The sequence below is a fragment of the Diabrotica virgifera genome, chromosome 7 (assembly GCF_917563875.1).
Source record: "Diabrotica virgifera virgifera chromosome 7, PGI_DIABVI_V3a".
In the NCBI taxonomy this organism is placed as follows: Eukaryota; Metazoa; Arthropoda; class Insecta; order Coleoptera; family Chrysomelidae; genus Diabrotica; species Diabrotica virgifera.
Window position 1 is genome coordinate 49,982,762 of NC_065449.1, and position 20,015 is coordinate 50,002,776.

Here is a 20,015-nt window from a genome sequence, read left to right on the forward strand (position 1 = left end):
TATTAGTTTTCTCAGGATTTGAAAAAAATTAAAACATTTAAAATACATTGAACATTTTGATAAGCGACATGTTACGCCTATGCCCTTGAGGGATACAATAAAATAAGACTATTTGGTTTTTCAATGGACAGCTCGAAATAAAATGATTTGGAATCTTTATGACTTTCCTTTTTTAAAAAAGGCATTTATTTTTCTTAGGGCCAGTTTGAAAAAACATGTGGTACCAATCTGCCAGTTCACTCGAAAATATGTACCACAATAGAAAAGTTAGTATTGCTGTATATTCGTTGGTATTTCTTTAAAATTCAAAACTAACCATAGGGTTATTAGACCTGGATCCCGCGTACCAAAAAAAAGTTGATTAATAGCAAGCTGCAAATTTGTTAGTAGCTTAACGGTGTCTAGTCGGACAAACTTTGATGTACGGGAACACTGGAACAGGGGAAGTTTTAATTGTGGAACAGTTTAAAAATTTGGAACGTCAGATTACGAAAACGTCCCATGTATTATGTCGGTAAGAACATCCAATTGATTTGTAACCCGTTCATTAAACTCTCATGCAAAAATCAGAATGCTATTACTAACCAACATAATTCCTGTCATTTGACATGTTATTCGTGTTCTACTCATTAAAATGTCCAGTTGGTGATAAACACCAGTCTCATTTTTGCATGAGAGTTTAGTGAAATGGTAAAAAATCAATTGGAAGTTCTGTCCGACAAAATACATGGAACGTTTACGTAGTCTGACGTTCCAAATTTTTAACCTTTTCCACAATTAAAACTTCTTCTGTTTCAGTGTTCCCATACATCAAAGTTTGTCTGACTAGACACCGTTAAGCTATTAACGAATTTTCAGCTTGCTATTAATTAACTTTTTTTTGGTACGCGGGATCCAGGTCTATATGGTTTTATATCCACAATTTAAATTTTTTTCGGATACAGGCTACAAATATTAAGCTTAAATTTAAAAAAAATTAATGTATAAATTGCACACCTAGTTCAATTGTGCCACAACTGCAAAAAATTCGAATTTTTTGTTAAGGCTGTAAAATATTGCCTATATAATGCCCCATCTTATGCAATACAGCCTGAACTAAAATATTGTTTTGGATAAGTATAAAGTAAGTTACTTCGGTATTTCACTGTACGGATTTTGGATCTTTTGAAAATGCAATATGGCCATAACTGGGAGATGTGGCGATAATATACACTGCCACAATACAACCGATATAATTATTCAATACGTTCAATACGGCCACAACTGCAAAAATCAATTGATTTCTTCATTATATTGCCGCCGTATCTCCTAGGTATCGTTTTATAAATGACTTTCTTCACAATTTTAATAAATTGTAATAAGATCCAGTGAATAACTGTATAATTTGCTACCTAAATTGTAATTTCAAAGCCAGTAATTCTCAAAATAAATTATTTACAGGGCATAACGCGTTTGGTACAGAACGTTTTGCTCATTTCTCGAGAATATTGTGTTTTGCACTTGTGGCACTATTGAACTAGGTGTGCGAAATATGCATTAAACTTTGTTAATAATTATCCTAACTGGCGCGTTTATTGGGTTTTATTTGTCTGTCTGCGGTTTAAATATCGTATCAGCCAATACATTTCTATGTTTATTAAAATTTGTTAAAAAACAATTTTGGACCTTGTTGGGAGGGGGTCCTTCTACCTCTCTCCCGCCCCCGATGATCCGCCAGTGAACAAATAAAGGCGTAGGCGGTCTCATTTAAAATTGAAAATAAACACGTTGCGTAATATTCAAACTTTTCAAACTGTTTGAAGATGTTTGAATTCAAGTCAAACCTAAAGATATCGAAATCAAGTCAAGTCAAACTTTTTTATACAAAAAGTTTGATTTTCAAGTCAAGTAAATTTTGTTGAGTAAAATCAAACTAGTTTGACTTGATGCATCTCTACCCGCAAATTTCCATTTAGATTAGGCTACCTTTTTCTTATGTTCTTCACTTTGTAATATTTCGAACTTGTTTCGTTTTTTGTCCTTTAAGTGTATTTCGTATTTAAAACATCTGTTTTTCCATTGCTCTTTGTGTTTTTATAAATTTATTCATATTATTTTTCTCATGAGGTATAAGAAACTGTATTGGATGATTAGAAAAAATTCAACATTATCCATTCAGAATAAATTATCCATTTATAAACAAGTACTGAGGCCAGTATGGGTATATGGGTGCCAACTCTGGGGCTGTACCAAAGCTAGTAACCTACATATTATCCAGAGATTTCAAAACAAAGTACTGAGGAACATTGTTGATGCTCCTTGGTATATCCGTAACAGCAACCTCCACCAGGATCTGGGTATGGAAACTGTGACCGAAGTAATCAAGAGGACAGGAGCAAGTCACGAGCAGAGGCTGCATAGTCATGTGAATGTCGAGGCAATCCAGCTTCTTGACATGACAACACTGAACTAAAAAGAAGACTCATGAGGACAAAACCATTTGAGTTAGTGTAAATGTGTAACAGTTTAGTGTAAAAAGCAGAGCATAGTGCTGTGATGTTATTGCATGTTAATTGTAGTGCATTAGTTGATAGATATAATAAGAGTAAGCCATAGGGTATGCCCTTCGATTTAAGTATTTGTTGTTATTAAGTTAGTTCAGAGAATAACTGATAATTGGTCACTTTTGACCAGATAGCAGTATGCAAACATCGTACAGGTGTTAAAAAAAATTCATATTATTTTTGGTTAGTGTACATGTTTGTGCTTTATACGTGATTATTGGTATCACACACTGGTTGAAGACTTTAGACTTAAGATATTGTGCAAATTTCTTCAGGATGTAGCTCAATTTTCCAAATTCCGCCCATGAATATCTGATAGGTACGTCTTTTAATTTTTACTGTTTGATTTTCTCTTTTTTCTGATTTTCTCGCTTTTATTATTTGCCCTCATCTTCCTTAGTCTCAGCATCCGTATGGCTTGCAAATTGTAGAAGCCTCGGAGGTGTAACCAGAGAAGGTTCCCATTGTTTTCATTCTGGTGTGATGTAGAATAGCATTATATTGTTTTATATGCCATTAGAGTGAAAACTTAGTCTTAGAGAAAAATGACTATATTGGGGATATGCATCTCTTTCTAATCAACGGGGTCTATCCAATAACATTGGGTTTATCCACCAAGTGACTTTCCTACTGCAGCCGATTTGATAAACCCCGCCGATTAGAAAGAGATGCCTATACCTAACACAGTCATTTTTCTCTGTCGCACTGGTCGCACAATTTTAGATTGCAGCTCCCGGTGTATAGTAGGTATTATATGTATGTATATGAAAAAGGTTGGCTAAAAAACTAACCTAAAGGTTTAAGAAAAACATGTGGTATAAAAATCCAAATTAGATTAAAAATATCAATGTCACTCAGATATAACGATAAATGAGTTAAAATTTAAAAAACAGGTTTTATGTTTTTATTTTCAGCAGAATTTTAATTTAAACTAATCTTCTTTTTAGTTTATCTAAACCGCTATAAATAATTATTAATGAAGAAACCGCAAGGTAATTTTACTTAATTATTTTACTATAATTTTCAGAAATAAATATATAGATTCAGTGTTATAACGCAACCGTCACGTGAGCAAGCTTGTATTTAAGAGTATATTATACAGTGAGCGACACCCTACTAGATACATGGGTATAATAAACTAATAGGTACCTAATTGCTATGCTTATGTGCTAATCCGGTCTGTTCTCAGATTTGACATTCATCTCTGTTATGTTACGGTCAAGAAGCTCTTCAACATAATTGTTTTTCCATGCAAAAAATACATTAATTATGTAATAGTATTGTTACTCTGCTTTAAAATATCTTTATTCAAACACCAAGAATGCAAGAATATTACAATACTTTAAAGCAATTACAACTTTAACAAAATGACAGCTATAAGAGTCAAATATAGCTGATCTATTAAGTGTCCACTTTCTTTGTTAATATTATAGCCAGGGAGGTAGTGTCAAATTTGACCGGAGCATTTTAGCATGGCTGCTTTCTTTTTATTTAGTTAGGTATTCCAAAGCTTATTAGCAAATGATGTGTCAGCTGACCCAAAACCGGGGATTTTAGATAAGAAAAGGTAAAATATAAAACTTGATGGAAAAACGCTACAACTTATGTCAAATATTTATCTACGTGACTTACAACTCTTAATAGCCTTGCTGACTTCTCTCCTAGCTTTCACTTAGGCAATCCGGGTTCAAATCTTGGCGTTGAATTTTTTTTTTGTTTTTAAAATTGACGAGACAATATAAAATAACCTGTATGTCTTTTATAGAATTATGCATAGAACTTATGAAATAGAACTATGCATTTGATCATAAATATTATAATTGACCTTAATAAGCAAAGTTGTTGTAAATGAACCACTGAAGCTTCCTGAGTTAGTACGACCAATCTAAATGAAAAAGGGGGTTGCCCTCCCCACCCCCTTCCGACATTTTTTTTATTTTTTGGACAAACGGTTTTTTCTTAATGTAATATGATGTAGAACCACAAGATACATACAACCCTAATTTTTAACTTTTTTATCACCAACCCCCATTTTTTAATAGCAATCTAAATATTTCCCTGTTCTCTATAATAGGTATATAAGAATGGATGTTTGTCTTTATGAGGAGCTAGCAATCAAACCGCAATAAATCCTGTTTTTTAGAATTTGAGTTAAATTAATATTAAATAAATGAAAGAAGTGAAAGAAGTATATTAAAGTGTGTAAATGTATTTTAATTTCCTTAGCTAAGCGCTTTCGACATAAAAGTCATCTTCAGAGCTAATGGTCAATATAAAAAAGTACCGGCTACTTAGGAATGTATTTTCTTGCATCGCATTAAGAAATTTGTAATTCAGGTCCACTGTACAACTCCGGCTGATGAAAGCTAGTTTTAATTTTTAGTTTTTCTATGGTAAAACAATAAAAACAACCACTGGGACGATACATACATATAAAATTTTTTTCATGGTAAAGGTTTTACCGAACCATTTTGAAGTGATATGAGCTGGTGACTCCAGCTCATATCACTTCAAAATGGTTGGGTAAAACCTTTACCATGAAAAAAATTTTATATGTATGTATCGTCCCAGTGGTTGTTTTTATTGTTTTACCATAGAAAAACTAAAAATTAAAACTAGCTTTCATCAGCCGGAGTTGTACAGTGGACCTGAATTACAAATTTCTTAATGCGATGCAAAAAAATACATTCCTAAGTAGCCGGTACTTTTTATATATTGACCATTAGCTCTGAAGATGACTTTTATGTCGAAAGCGCCTAGCTAAGGAAATTAAAATACATTTACACACTTTAATATACTTCTTTCACTTCTTTCATTCATTTCAAGTGTGTACAAAACCTATCAGTCTTTCAACTTAATATTAAATAGCTTTGTCATGAAATATATCCAGTGGTTACAGCCAATTCTTCCAAACGCAATATATCCAATAGAAAATAGCTATCGAAAGTGTGTAAATCAATCAAAACACAATAAATCCAGTATTCCGCTGAATAACGCCCTTATTATAAAAATAATTATTTTTCAAAAAAAAATGTCAATTTAAAAAAAATTCAACGCCAGGATTTGAACCCGGATTGCCTGAGTGAAAGCTAGGAGAGGAGTCAGCAAGGCTATTAAGAGTTGTAAGCCACTTAGAAAAATATTTAACGTAAGTTGTAGCGTTTTTCCATCAAGTTTCATATTTTACCTTTTCTTGTCTAAATTCCCCGGTTTTGGGCCAGCTGACACATCATTTGTTAATAAGCTTTGGAATACCTAACTAAATAAAAACAAAGCAGCCATGCTAAAATGCTCCGGTCAATTTTGACACTACCTCCCTGGCTATTAAGTTTCTATACATTTTCTGACGTTCTAAACGTCACTAGGCATAAAAATAAACATTGCAAAAAGTAAACGGTCCAGAACTGTAATATTTAAATGTTCCTATTCGTCTAGTAGGGTGGCGGTTATGTATGTATTTATATCTCTGTATTTATTTAATTTTGTTTGTTTTTATAGAAAGGGGATTACTCAGTCAACATTCCTGACAGACAACCATACGCTTGGTTGAGCTGGGTATCCAGATGGCGACTTGTATATAATAACGTTACGCGCGTACGTATCAATTTTTTAATTTTAATAATTATTTATGTATTAGGAGCAAAAAATGATACATTCTTGCTTGAGAGTAATAGTTATAGCGCGACGCGAAGCGGAGCGCGGTAATTACTCGAAAGCAATGCCACTTTATGCTGGTAATACATACAACATTTTTCTACAATCACTTAATAAAATGAAACTATTTTTAAATTATTAACTTTATTGTAACTATTTAAAACTAGTATTTCAATTTTAAGCAAACTTTTATATCTGTCAGTTTTAATGTTGAATTTGATTGTATTGTATGGTTGCTACGGACGACGCGCGTAGCGCTTTTATCAAACTTTAACGCGCTAGAGCGATAAAGTGACGGTACTCAGTAAATGTCAACTTTTCGTTGCCATTCACAAGCAAAAAGGCCTTCTTTATCAAGTGATTGTAGAAAAATTAAATTTTTGCACAAGTTATGGTCTATTTTGTATTATTACAATACTCTTTTCTCTAAATCTAAAAACATATGATATTTCCCAAAGATTTTAAGAATGGCATAATAGGCGGGACATTGTAGACATACAATATGTTTTCTATGTTTTCTAGATTCGGATCTCGTACTATAGTTCTTCCACTCTAACTTTTCCCATGCGTCACGATTTATTTTTAAACAAGTTAAGGAATGAACACATTGATGCGATTCATCGGTGCGTGGAGGAGACGATTTATCTCTCATTATAAGCGACATCGTTTTTTCATGTCCTAAACACATTGCTGCGACTAATCGCTGTCACGACGACGCATTTTGTCTCATTGATCATATTGAACCGTAGTGGGTTCTTCAGAATCGGAGGAAAAATTGATCTTGCTAGGTGCGCTATCATAATAAATTATAATATTATAATTAAAATAAATAAAAACTATAAATTAAAATAGTTGGCAAAATACATGATTTGTCTATCTCTTGGCGTATTTCATCCCATATTTTATCCTTCTTTCTGATGTTTTTATAATCAACGTATACCAAATCATAAAGAATATAATAATTTTTAACCAATTCTATTAATTTCTCTGTAGGAACCATTGCAAATTTCCAACGACAACGACAGAAAACGCAGGCGGCTGCGTTAACAAAATATAACATTTGATATAACGCAGTACCAATGATGTCGCTGGGAGATATCATCGCACCGATGCGCGATGTGTTGGTTTTTGTTAATCGTTGTGGCCGGTCGTCTTGCGAAAATTTCGCATTGCGATGTTTTCATCGACGCACCGATTAATCGCAGCTTCGCAGCAATGTGCTCATTCCTTTAAATCAAAAAATAAAGTGAAGCGTTCGTCGATGTTTAGGTCATTGATACGTATTGTACTGTCAGAGTGTCAGTAGTAATAATTAGGAAATAGCTATTATCCTGTGAACGTATTTTATAGAGTTATTTTATTAAAGTGTCTAATATTTTTTCACTATTGAGAAGATTAATGTGTACCTAATAATTGTATTTTTTAAATGTGGTATATATTAGGTAAATAATTAGGAAATAGCTATTATCCCGTGAACGTATTTTATAGAGTTATTTTATTGAAGTGTCTAATATTTTTTCATTATTGAGAAGATTAATGTGTACCTAATAATTGTATTTATTAAATGTGGTTATATTAATATGTATAGATTGATGTGATAATACGTGGTAATATTTAGGGAATGGCTATTATCCCGTAAACTTATTTTATAAATTTATTTTATTGTGTTTAATCTTTTTTCGCTATTGAGGAGATTGATGGAATCAACATTAAATATAAAGAAAAGACCTATGAAGCTAAATATAGAACGATAATAAATAAATTATAAAACAGTCATAACAAAAAGGTAATATTGTTAAGAAGATTTAATACTACCTATTGTTGAGAAATACACAAGTATCGAGTGAATTACATAAATACATTTTTAATATTTTTAATATATCGCACCTTTGGGGAAACAGTGATACAAGTGCAAATTTTTCACAAATTGAGTTACCAACACTACGATATTACTAATACTCGTCTTTGTCTGGGGATTAAAAGTCAGTATTGCAACTCTTCCTTTATTTCATTGAAATATTACATTTATTCTTTTTAAATATAAAACTGAGTAAACTTTATTGATAAATAAATAAAACTTTATTGACTTATAAAACCAAATAAAAAATAAATGCAATTAAACCAGTAAACTGTCACTGTCATTGAAAATTAAAATTATAAACGTCAAAATTCATAAGCTGTCAAAGACAATCTATTTTGTTTATCCTTGTTTTGGTTGTGTGATTTCTGTGGAAAAGCGGGTTCATTTTGCGATACTAGTTTCTGTGAGTTAAAAAGAGACATGTATAAAAGGTAATTCGTGAAAACTTTCATGCATGGGAAAAGTTAGAGTGGAAGGACTATATCAATACCAGGGGCGGATGCAGAACCGCTTTTCGGGAGGGGCCATGAATTTTTTTTGGGGAGGAGTACCAGGGGCTTTGGGGGTAATTTAAAAAAATTAGAGTTACAATGGTGAGTTTTAAGGAACTTTTCAGACACTTTTGAGTGTCATAAAGATATTCAAAACTTAACGTTATTAAAGTATTATTAAAGTCAGTTCCGACTAATACACATTTCTTCGGATGCAAGTGCGGCTCTTTCAACAAGTTTCTTTTTCCCCCTTTCTTGATTTTCACTGATTATTTTTATAAAATCCACAAGGAAAAGAAAATTTTTCCCGTAGTTGGCTGTATACCATCAATCATAAAAATTGGAAAAAATCCTTTGTAAAAGGTATAAAATTTTAAATCTCTTTAAGGGCTACATCACAAAACGTTTTCGATTTTATTAAAAAATTATCATCAGTGTTTTATTAGACAGGTTGAATGCCAGCTGAGCCACCAAAGAAATACTAGGGTGAAAACCCTCTAAATGTATTGATGTACTTACTTACTACTTCGATAAAGTTAAATAGGCGGGTTATGAGATAAAATTGAAAAATTATGAATTATTTAGCTAAGGCAATTTTTTTAGTTATTAAAGCTTTTTTAAATAATCTTTTGGGCAAAACTGAACTGTGTAATCTGGATAGAGGTAACTTGACCTACATTGGTGCGGAGAGAGGAGCTTTTATGGGATATGGCTAATTATTTGGGCACTCGACAGTCGGAAAATAATAACGACGATTTTTTAATAAGCAACTTAAGTAATTTTTCAGTAGGCCATTTAAATGTACGATCTTTAAATACTGGTTTTGACGAGTTTACAAACTATATGATGGAATTGGACATTGACATGTTGGGATTGACTGAGACATGGCTAAACTCCGACATGCCAAGTTTCACCTACAGACTTCCGGGATATAGATTTGTAAGAAAGGACAGCTTAGCAAGAGGGGGTGGCGTTGCACTTTATATTAAAAATAATATAAAATTTTCTTTGATTAATTTAAACTTTCCCTTTTTTGAACACATTGCCATAGAATTCACTGTAAAAAATATAAACTATATACTTATTAATATTTACAGGCCACCTTCTGTAAGCGAATCTGTTTTTTCTGGACCAGTTTGAGGATTTATTGGGTTATGTAACCGTTGCATATAAGAACATTATTATTGTCGGCGATTTAAATATCAACTTTTTAAGTAATACAACATACCCAAACAGACTAAAAAACTTGTTACAAACTTTACAATTTAATCAACATATTAAAGAGCCCACGAGGTTTAATTTTACAGATAACACATCTAGTTTAATCGATATAATTTATTATTACTGGTCAAAACATACAATTTATAAAATCAGGACCATTGGCAATATCTCAATGTGTGAAGGATCATAACCTGGTCTACACAATACTGAATCTGCCTAAAATAACCTGCCACAAAAAGAACTGTAACCTACAGAGACTACAATAACATAATTTATGATTTATTAATGGAAGAAGGAAGAATGCTGGATTGGCGGCAGTTTTTCGTGACTGATAGTATTGACGAAAAAGTTCAGATTTTCACGTCTAACATAAATAAAATTTTAAATAAGCATGCTCCAGTGAAAACCAAGAAAATTTCCGAAAAACCTTATTTGCCATGGATAACTACCAACATAAAGCAGTTGATTAAGCTTAGAGATAAAGCACATAAGAAATATATGAGTACAAAACGGAAGGATCTCTACAGTACTACAGACAATTAAGGAATTTTACCAAACATGCTATAATACGGGAAAAAATTATATTTTTTAATACATTCGGGCAGAGTAAAGGGAAGGAATTTTGGAAAACAGCAAAAAAACTCAATCTTACTCATAACGAAAATAAATCATATATACCAGGTAATCTTAACAATGCGACAAATATACACAACTTTTTTTCAGAAATTGATAACAAAAACAACACAGTTTCTACAGATTTGATAGAATTTTATAAAAGCAACAGACTTACAGACAACACTGACGTGTTTAATTTTACACTATTGGACAGGGAAAGTTTAAATAAAATCGTCTCCAAAATATCGTCTAATGCAGCTGGTGACGATGGGTTAACAATAATAGATATAAAATTATGCTACCCTTTTTGCGCAGATGCATTACTGAATATAATTAATTCGTGCATTTTGAATTCATTCTGTCCATTGGGCTGGAAAAAAGCTATTATTAAATCATTACCTAAAATACCTGAACCAAAGGATTTGAAAGATCTGAGACCAATAAGTATACTTCCTGTCTTATCTAAAATTTTTAAAAAGAACTTATATAATCAAATTGAGTCATTTGTTGAAATTAACAAAATAATACCTGATTGTCAGACAGGTTTCCGGAAAAATTTTAGTACCACTACAACACTAGTCAGCATTTTGAATGACATCAGAGAAAATGAAGAACGAAAAAATAGTACTTTTATGACCCTTTTGGATTTCAGTAAAGCATTTGATACTATTGGTCACGAGATGCTATTGGCCAAACTTCATTACTTTGGCTTTTCTAACAGTGCAGTCAGTCTCATGCAAAACCTACTGACGAATAGATTTAGTTGTGTTCTTGTTAAAAAAGACTCGAGTGTTGACAAGTCAGAATTTAAATTAGTTAACAATGGCGTCCCACAAGGTTCGGTAACTTCACCTCTGTTATTTTCTATTTATGTTGCTGACATGAAAAACTGCATTAAATTCTGCAAATTTAAGCAGTTTGCTGATGACTCCCAGTTAAAAATACCTAAATACCTATAAATAAACACACTATAATAGACACTCAAAATAAATTAAATGCGGACCTTAAATGTATATCTTCCTATACAGAAAATCACAATTTACAATTAAATGCATCCAAATCGCAAATAATAATTATAAATAAAAATAAAAATGCCAGAGAACTTATCGAAAATACATTAAAAATTAACATTAATAACAACCCAATCCCCACCGTAAAACATGCAAAAATTTGGGCGTTATCTTTGATAATGAACTCTCTTTCCAAAAACATGTAAAGAACAAGTTAACTGCAGGATATCTCAGATTAAAAAATTTATATAAAATAAAAAAATACTTAACTCTAAACAAAAATATTATCTTTGCAACACTCTTGTCTTGTCCCTGTTTGATTATGGTGACGGAATTTATGGCGACTCTATATCTTGGTTACTTAAAAAGTCAATCCAAAAAATCCAAAATAGTGTAGGAAACAGAGGTTGAACGTTGCAAAATGGACACAAGTCCGGTTTTATTTTTTTTCTGTTATATCAAGGGGTGCTTATTATAAGACTAACTTTTTCTGAAAAAATTTCGCCCCGGAACCCCCTCTTTTTACCCCTTTAAATGGGGTAATTTGTGGTTTTTGCGGAACGTAGCCCTTCCTGTACCTTTTACAAAATAATTTTTTTATAGAAATATGAAGAGGACAATATTTTCTACGATTTATTTCCCGACAGCATATGTCTATCATCCACCGTTTAGCGGGGGTGGCGCCCCAAAATTGACAAGTTTTAAAAAAAGATGTTTTAAAAAAAATATATTTTTCCCTAACTGTAACGAAAATTAAGAAGAAATCCTGCGACAATTATTCACAAATAAGTGACTGATTTTTTGGTATAGGTTTGACTTAAGGATAATTGCCCTATTTTTAATTACAGGGTGTTACATTTTAAAAACCCCTTTTTATACCATCTGAACCGTTTATGCTAGAGTAAAAAGACTTTCAGCGATTACCCATGTACTGGTGCTATTTACAAATTTGTATAACACACCCCTATTTTTCCCCGGAACCACCCAAAAAAAAAAGAAGAATTAATAAATAAAGTGATTTTCTTGGAATCCTTTACACACAATGCCCTTTATTAATATGCTTCATATATCGTTTTGTGCACGTTATTATTAAACATGCATGGACACCAAAAGGGATTTCCTAGTGCAACCCCTGTAGCAAAAAATAAATAAATAAAATGGGGGGTTGAATTTTTTTTTTGTTTTTTGCTTTTTGATCCATATGGGCATATGCTTCATCAATAGTGCTTTTCAAAAATATATATGGTTATTGCAACATCCCTGCGGAAACCACCCCTATCCTTGAAAATATACTGCAGAAAATACCCCTATCCCTTGGCGAGCATATTTTTACGATTTTCTCATTACCTATGCATTCTCTTTAAACAAAACTTATACAAAGTTAAAGACCACTATTTACTCTAAAATTAGGTCCTATTCATTTTTTTCGTATAAGCAACCGTTACGGCACAGTGGCGCCGTAAACCTAAGATATGCTTTGGCGGGCTCCAGCTTTTGTTTTTTTTTCGTCACCTGTTCGTTTTATTAATACAGTACTTATGTAAAATAAAACAACACAGTCTAACCTACAAATTATGACCTATGCATATTTTATATTCTTTGCGCCCCAAAGCCACAGTGGTGGCCCAAAATCAATTTTTGCATTTTTTCGCCACCTACAATGCTACCTTAATAGCACAATATTCACCTTTAAGTGGTCGCTAAGCAGTGGCGGATCCAGGGAGGGGCAATCGGGGTGATCACCCTCCCCCCCCTCAAACCAAGTGATATTCTATTTAAAGATTATAAAAATATTCATTTATTTTTATAGAAATACTTATATTATATTATTATTTTTATAAGAATGGCGTACTTTTTATGCTTTAGCGACAGCGGCGGATCCAGCATCGTTAAGAGGGGGTTGCCAATTGGCTAAATTTTTATAAAAATAAATGAATAATTTTATAATCTTTAAATATAATACCACTTGGTTTAAGAGGGGGGATGATCGCCCCCATCACCCCTCCCTGGATCCGCCATTCCTTAGTGACCACTTAAGGGTGAATATTGTGCTATTAAAGCAGCATTACTTTAATAAAATTATGCAAAAATTTATTTTGGGCCACCACTGTGGCTTTGGGGCGCAAAGAATGTAAAATGTGCATAGATCATAAAATTTGTAGGTTACACTGTGTTGTTTTATTTTACATAAGTACTTTATTAATCAAACGAACAGATGACGAAATAAAAAACAAAAACTGGAGCCCGCCAAAGCATATATGAGGTTTACGGCGCCACTGTGCCCTAACGGTTGCTTATACGAAAAAAATGAATAGCACCTAATTTTTAGAGTAAATAGTGGTCTTGAACCCTGTATAATTTGTTTAAAAAGAATGCATAGGTAATGAGAAAATCGTAAAAACATGCTCGCCAAGGGCTAGGGGTAGTTTCTGCAGTATATTTTCAAGGATAGGGATGGTTTCCGCAGGAATGTTGCAATTACCATATATATTTTTGAAAAGGACTATTGATAAAGCCTATGCCATGTGGATCAAAAAGGCAAAAAACAAAAAAAAAATTCAACCCCCCATTTTATTTATTTTTTTTTTGGCTACAGGGGTTGGCACTAGGAAATCGCTTTTGATGTCCATGCATGGGTAATAATAACATGCAGAAAATGATATGTGAAGCATATTAATAAAGGGTATTGTGTGTGAAGGATTCCAAGAAAATCACTTTATTTATTAATTCTTCTTTTTTTTTGGGGTGGTTCCGGGGAAAAAATGGGGGTGCATTATACAAATTTGTAAATAACACCAGTACATAGGTAATCGCTGAAAGCATTTTTACTTTAGCATAAACGGTTCAGATGGTATAAAAAGGGGTTTTTTAAAATTTAACAGCCTGTAATTAAAAAAAGGGCTATTACCCTTAAGTGAAACCTATACCAAAAATCAATCAATTATTTGTAAATAATTGCCGCAGGATTTCTTCTTAATTTCCGTTACAGTTAGGGAAAAATATATTTTTTTTAAAAACATCTTTTTTAAAAACTTGTCAACTTTGGGGCGCCACCCCCGCTAAACGGTGGATGATAGACAGATGCTTTTGGGAAATAAATCGTAGAAAATATAGTCCTCTTCATATTTCTATACAAGAAATTTTTTGTAAAAGGTACAGGAATGGCTACGTTCCGCAAAAACCACAAATTACCCCCTTTAAAGGGGTGAAAATGGGGGTTCCGGGGCGAAATTTTTTCAGAAAAAGTTAGTCTTATAATAAGCACCCCTTGATATACCAGAAAAAAAATAAAACCGGATTTGTGTCCATTTTGCAAGGTTCAACCTTTATTTCCTACACTAAAATAGTTGTGTAAGATTTTCATATAGAATTCCGTATAATCGCCATATAACTCCTCACCTTAATCAACATAACATCCTCAAAATGGTTTATCGAAGAAGACAACATATGTATAATTTTATATACAAAATTGTTAAGACTAGGAAACCTCCATATTTAAAAAAAGTTTCAGCTTTGTCTAGAATACATACTACACGGAACACTGGAATATTTCTTCTTCCGCGTCACAGAACTGCGGCTTTCCAAAAGTCATTTTCTTATCTAGCTGTCAAAATGTGGAACGGGCTGCCAACAAGAACAAAAAACTTGTCTCTGGTGAACTTTAGAAAGTACATAAAAAACATGTTATTACAAGAACAACTTAACTAAATTAAATCATTAACTATTTTTTTACCATCTATCCGGCTGTCGAGAATCTTCACACTGTCCGGCTTCTCGTCTTTGGCACTCTTTCGTTGGGTTTAGTAAGTTATAAAAATATTATCTTATTTGATTTGTTAATGCCCTTCTCCTTTAACACAGTTCAGTTTTGGTTTGGTTTATTATTTTTTTCTTTTGTCACTACAAAATGAGCTCCTCATCATCATCATCATCATCCAGCCTCAAAAGTCCACTGCTGAACATAGGCCTCCTCCCCTCGTTTCCAACCCCATCTATCCTGCGCCGCCCTCATCCAGTTTTTATTTACCTTTCTTAAGTCGTCAGTCCATCTTGTAGGCGGTCGACCGACGCTTCTCTTGTCTTCTCTTGGCCTCCATTCCAATAACCTCTTCGTCCATCGCCCATCTGTCATTCTGGCTACGTGTCCTGCCCATCTCCACTTCAACCTGGCTATCCTCTCGATGGCGTCAGTCACCTTTGTTCTTCTCCTGATTTCTTCGTTTCTGATTTTGTCTCGCAGAGTTATTCCTAACATTGACCGCTCCATTCTTCTCTGCGTGACTCTTAGTTTGGTAGCCGAGGCTTTAGTTAAGGTAAGTGTTTCTGATCCGTACGTCAAGACTGGGAGGACGCACTGATCGAATACCTTTCTCTTTAGACATGTTGGTAACTCACTTTTAAAAGTTTCTCTCAGTTTTCCAAATGCTGCCCACCCAAGACCGATTTTTCTCTTCAGCTCATGAGTCTGGTTATCCCTGCCAATCGTAATTTCATGTCCCAGGTATTTATATCTATCTACGAGTTCTATTTCCTTCCCACCAATACTGATGTTCTGGTTGGGTACCAAATTTGTCATTATTTTTGTTTTCGAGATGTTTATATTTAAACCTACATTTTCTGTAGCTACAACGAGTTCTTGTACCATCTCTCTTGCCATACCTAGATCCTCAGCTACTATGACTATATCATCGGCGAAACGTAAGTTGTTTAGGTATTCTCCATCTATTTTTATTCCCTTTGTCATCCAATCCAAACTCTTGAAAGCATGTTCTAAGACCGTATTAAAAAGTTTAGGTGACATTGGGTCTCCTTGTCTAACCCCCCGTTCTATTTTTATGCGATTACTGTTAGTATGTAATTTGACAGTGGTTGTTGCCTGTAAGTATATTTTGTGTAATAATTTTGTATACCTATAATCTAGCCTGCATTCTTTAAGCGCCTGTAATATTTTGCTAAGTTCAACTGTGTCAAAGGCTTTATGAAAATCGATAAAAAGTAGAACTAGGGGTTTATTGTATTCCACTACTTTCTCTATCAGGGTTTTATACTTTGTAGATGGTCATTTGTTCCGTAATTTTTTCGGAATCCTGCCTGTTCTCTTGGTTGATAAGTCTCTAACTTTCTATCCATTCTCTTAACTATTATTCGCGTAAATACCTTATATAAATGGCTGAGGAGGCTAATCGGTCTGTAATTCTCTAAATTGGCTTTGTCTCCTGCTTTGTGTAATAGAATCATAGTAGCGTTGTTCCAGTCTGTTGGAATATTGGCGTTGTGAAGGCAGATATTGAAAAGTTGTTTAATTTTTTTCAAGTAGTATATTTCCTCCAATTTTTAGTGCTTCTGATACTATTCCATCTTCACCTGGGGTTCGATTATTTTTCATTTTCTTCAGAGCCTCTTTGATTTTTGATTTTGTTATATCGGGCATTAAATCCGATCCTTGATTTAATACCCCAGTTTTTACTGTAATTGGAGGTTGCGCATTGTCATCTTTTTTTCTTGATTTGTATAACTCTGTGTAGAACTCTTCGACTATTGTTAATATTTCATCTCTGTTTGTAGTTTCTTTTCCAGTTCTGTTTCTTAGTTTGTTGATTTCTATTTTTCCTTTTTGTACGCTTACGTTCTTCAAAACTTTCATGTTCTTATTTTGCTCTATTGCTTGTTTGTTACAAAAAATGAGCTCCTACTGTTACCTTATTAATACGTAAATTTAGTATTAAATATTACTTCTCATTTGGGTCTTTTCGCAAAGGTCTACCTACTACTATCATTGTTTGATTTGCGTGTATAGATATAATGCTATGTAGAAATGCGTTCAATGATTGTCCCCGTTTAGGATTTAGTCCTCTTCAGGGTTTGTAGTGAATGTAAAATGTGGCAGCAAAAGCAAACAGTCCGAAAAACACACTGGGGCAAGTGCCGTATCCTGGTGTTTTTTGGATTCCTGGGTTATGCCTAAAGACTGGATTATATGCAAAATGCATATGCATATATATGCTGCATATTTCTCATGTTTTTCATAAATGCATATGCCTTGCATATTTGGAGATTTAAGAGCATATAAATGCATATTTTGATGGGAATTTACTCTACCCCATTTAAAAATAAGGTATATATTAGTAACATCAACATCCATTAAAATAAAATGTGAAAGTAAATATTTTGCTGTTAAGCTCCTTTGTTGTTGTACCCATAAACATAATGGGCGTTATTTATAGCTGCAGGTATCATTATCCGGATATTTAAGATTTATAGACTTCTCAGAATTTACAAATTACCTAAGTAAATACCGATTATATTTTGAATAACATTACAAATATTACCTGTACTTTCTGCTGGTGTCGGCCAACTATGAATTATTCTGGGAAAACCAACCAAAACGAAATTTTAAGGCAGCGTTGCCAATTTAGCTTATTTTATGCTAGATTTGGCATATTTTTGTGTTGTTTAGCTTATTTATTTCTTGTTTAGCATATAGCATATTTTCTAGCATATTAAATAATATAAAAATTATTTAGTAAAAATCGAAAATCTTCTAATTCAGAACAAATTTTTATGTTGGCCTTACAATTACTAAAACAACTTAGGAACTCTCTCACAGGAACTTGAAACTGATATCAGTGAGTCAAATCTGATTCCTAACAAAAAATGTTTAACCATTCACACATACACACCTACATCAGCAAATCCCTTCGCCTTCAATAATGTTTATATTAGTACTTATGTCTGTGGACCATGAGATTACTATTAACTACAGGATCATGTTTCAGCATTTTTTAAAACAAATAATTTATCTGTACTGGGTTATGCTTGCTATAGGGATTTTTTATTAGTTGATAATGGAATACCTACTGTTGAACTGATCATTCCATCATTCTTGTGAGGTTTGGCAAATACTATATTGGTCGAGTTGGCAACACTGTTTTAAGGGTAGGATAGATTATTTTATTTTATGAATGGTTAGTCTTAAATCAATCGCCGATTATTCAACTTTTGTGATTGCAAGTTATTGACTATACTGTGTAAAAAAATCATTTTATTATTATTGTGAAAATGCCTAAAGTAGCAAGGGAAAAATCAAGTCTTCTCAGAAGTTGGATTGGAAGTAACAATCATCTAAAAGTTATCGACAGTGAAAGTATGTTTTGCACCATTTGTGATAAAAAGGTAAGTTCTCCACTTCAATAGATTTTTAAACTTATCAAACTTCTTTGCACATCTATGTGTCTGTCTATTCTAAAATGACAAACCGTCCCATTTCTTCAAAAACTGTTTTTTAAAGTTCGCAACGGTTTGGCTTATACAGAGCGAGGTGTTGAGAGTGGCCCACCCTGTATACTACGGTACACTGACTGTACTTTATTGTTTGACGATTTCAATTTCACTTTGAGAAATAAAAAAAAATTGGGGGAGGTTTAAAAAGTTTGATCATTTTAATGTAGGTATCTATTTACGAAAACATCTAAAACATCATTATCATTATATTCCAGATTCCATGTCAAAAGAAATTCCAAGTAGTTCAACACATAAAAACTTCACTTCACCAAACTAAGCTATCAAAAAATGATAATAAACCTCGCCAGCAGATTCTACAGAACAGTTTGCAGATTCAGAATACGTCAGTTGGGCAAGAAACCTTTGCAAAGGATTTATGCCATTTTTTTTTGAACTGCAATATCCCTCTGCACAAGTTAGAACATAAATCGTGTCAAAACTTTTTAAAAACTTATTGCAAGATTAAAGATAAACCAGCTCAAATACCAAGTTCTTCAACTCTTCGGAAAAAATATGTCAGTGCATGTTACAAAGATGTGATGACGAGTATTAAAAATCAGTTAAAAGCCGATTATCTTTGGATTTCCGTCGACGAAACAACGGATACAAAGGGTCGACAAATTGCGAATCTAATTGTTGGAGTTCTTAACGACTCTGGCGATTTTAAAAACTCATACTTAATTAGTGTAAAATGTTTGGAAAAAACAAACTATGCTACAATAGCTAGATTTGTTAACGAATCCCTAACAAATTTTTTTTTACCTGATCAAGTACCATTTGAAAAAATATTATTAATGCTTAGTGATGCCGCCTCATATATGATGAAAGCTGCATCCAATCTTAAAATCTTTTTCCCTAATTTAATTCACTGTACATGTTTGGCGCACGGCCTAAACAGAGTTGCAGAGAAAGTTAGAATTGAATTTCCCAATGTAAACACCTTAATAAATAATGTAAAAAAAGTATTTCTGAAAGCACCACTACGTGTACAGGTATATAGGGAGATGCTTCCCGATATTCCTTTACCACCAGAACCAGTATTAACCAGATGGGGAACTTGGCTTAAAAGTGCTATATTTTTATCTGAACACTACGACGACATCAAAAGCGTTATTTCAAGTTTTGATCCGACTTGTACCGCTATTGATAACTGTCAAAATATTTTTAAAGAAAAGTCTATTAAAAATCAATTGTTGTATATAAAATCGAATTTCGATATCATTGAAAGTTCAATTACAAAATTAGAGGCTCAAAATTTATGTCTTCACAATAGTATGTCTATTGTTGATTCGGTTAAACAGAAAATAACAAATCTGAATGGGGAAATTGGAGTAAAAAT

General features: G+C 33.0%; 1 protein-coding gene across 1 annotated transcript in view; it reads left to right on the forward strand.

Annotated features, from left to right (window-relative positions):
* The window catches only part of LOC126888265 (uncharacterized), a 183,656-nt gene that overhangs the window by 152,112 nt on the left and 11,529 nt on the right, over positions 1–20,015 (forward strand). Inside the window, exon 3 of the mRNA XM_050656372.1 lies at positions 6,042–6,137. Coding sequence (XP_050512329.1) covers positions 6,042–6,137 — 96 coding nt within the window. The remainder of the gene's footprint in view (positions 1–6,041; positions 6,138–20,015) is intronic.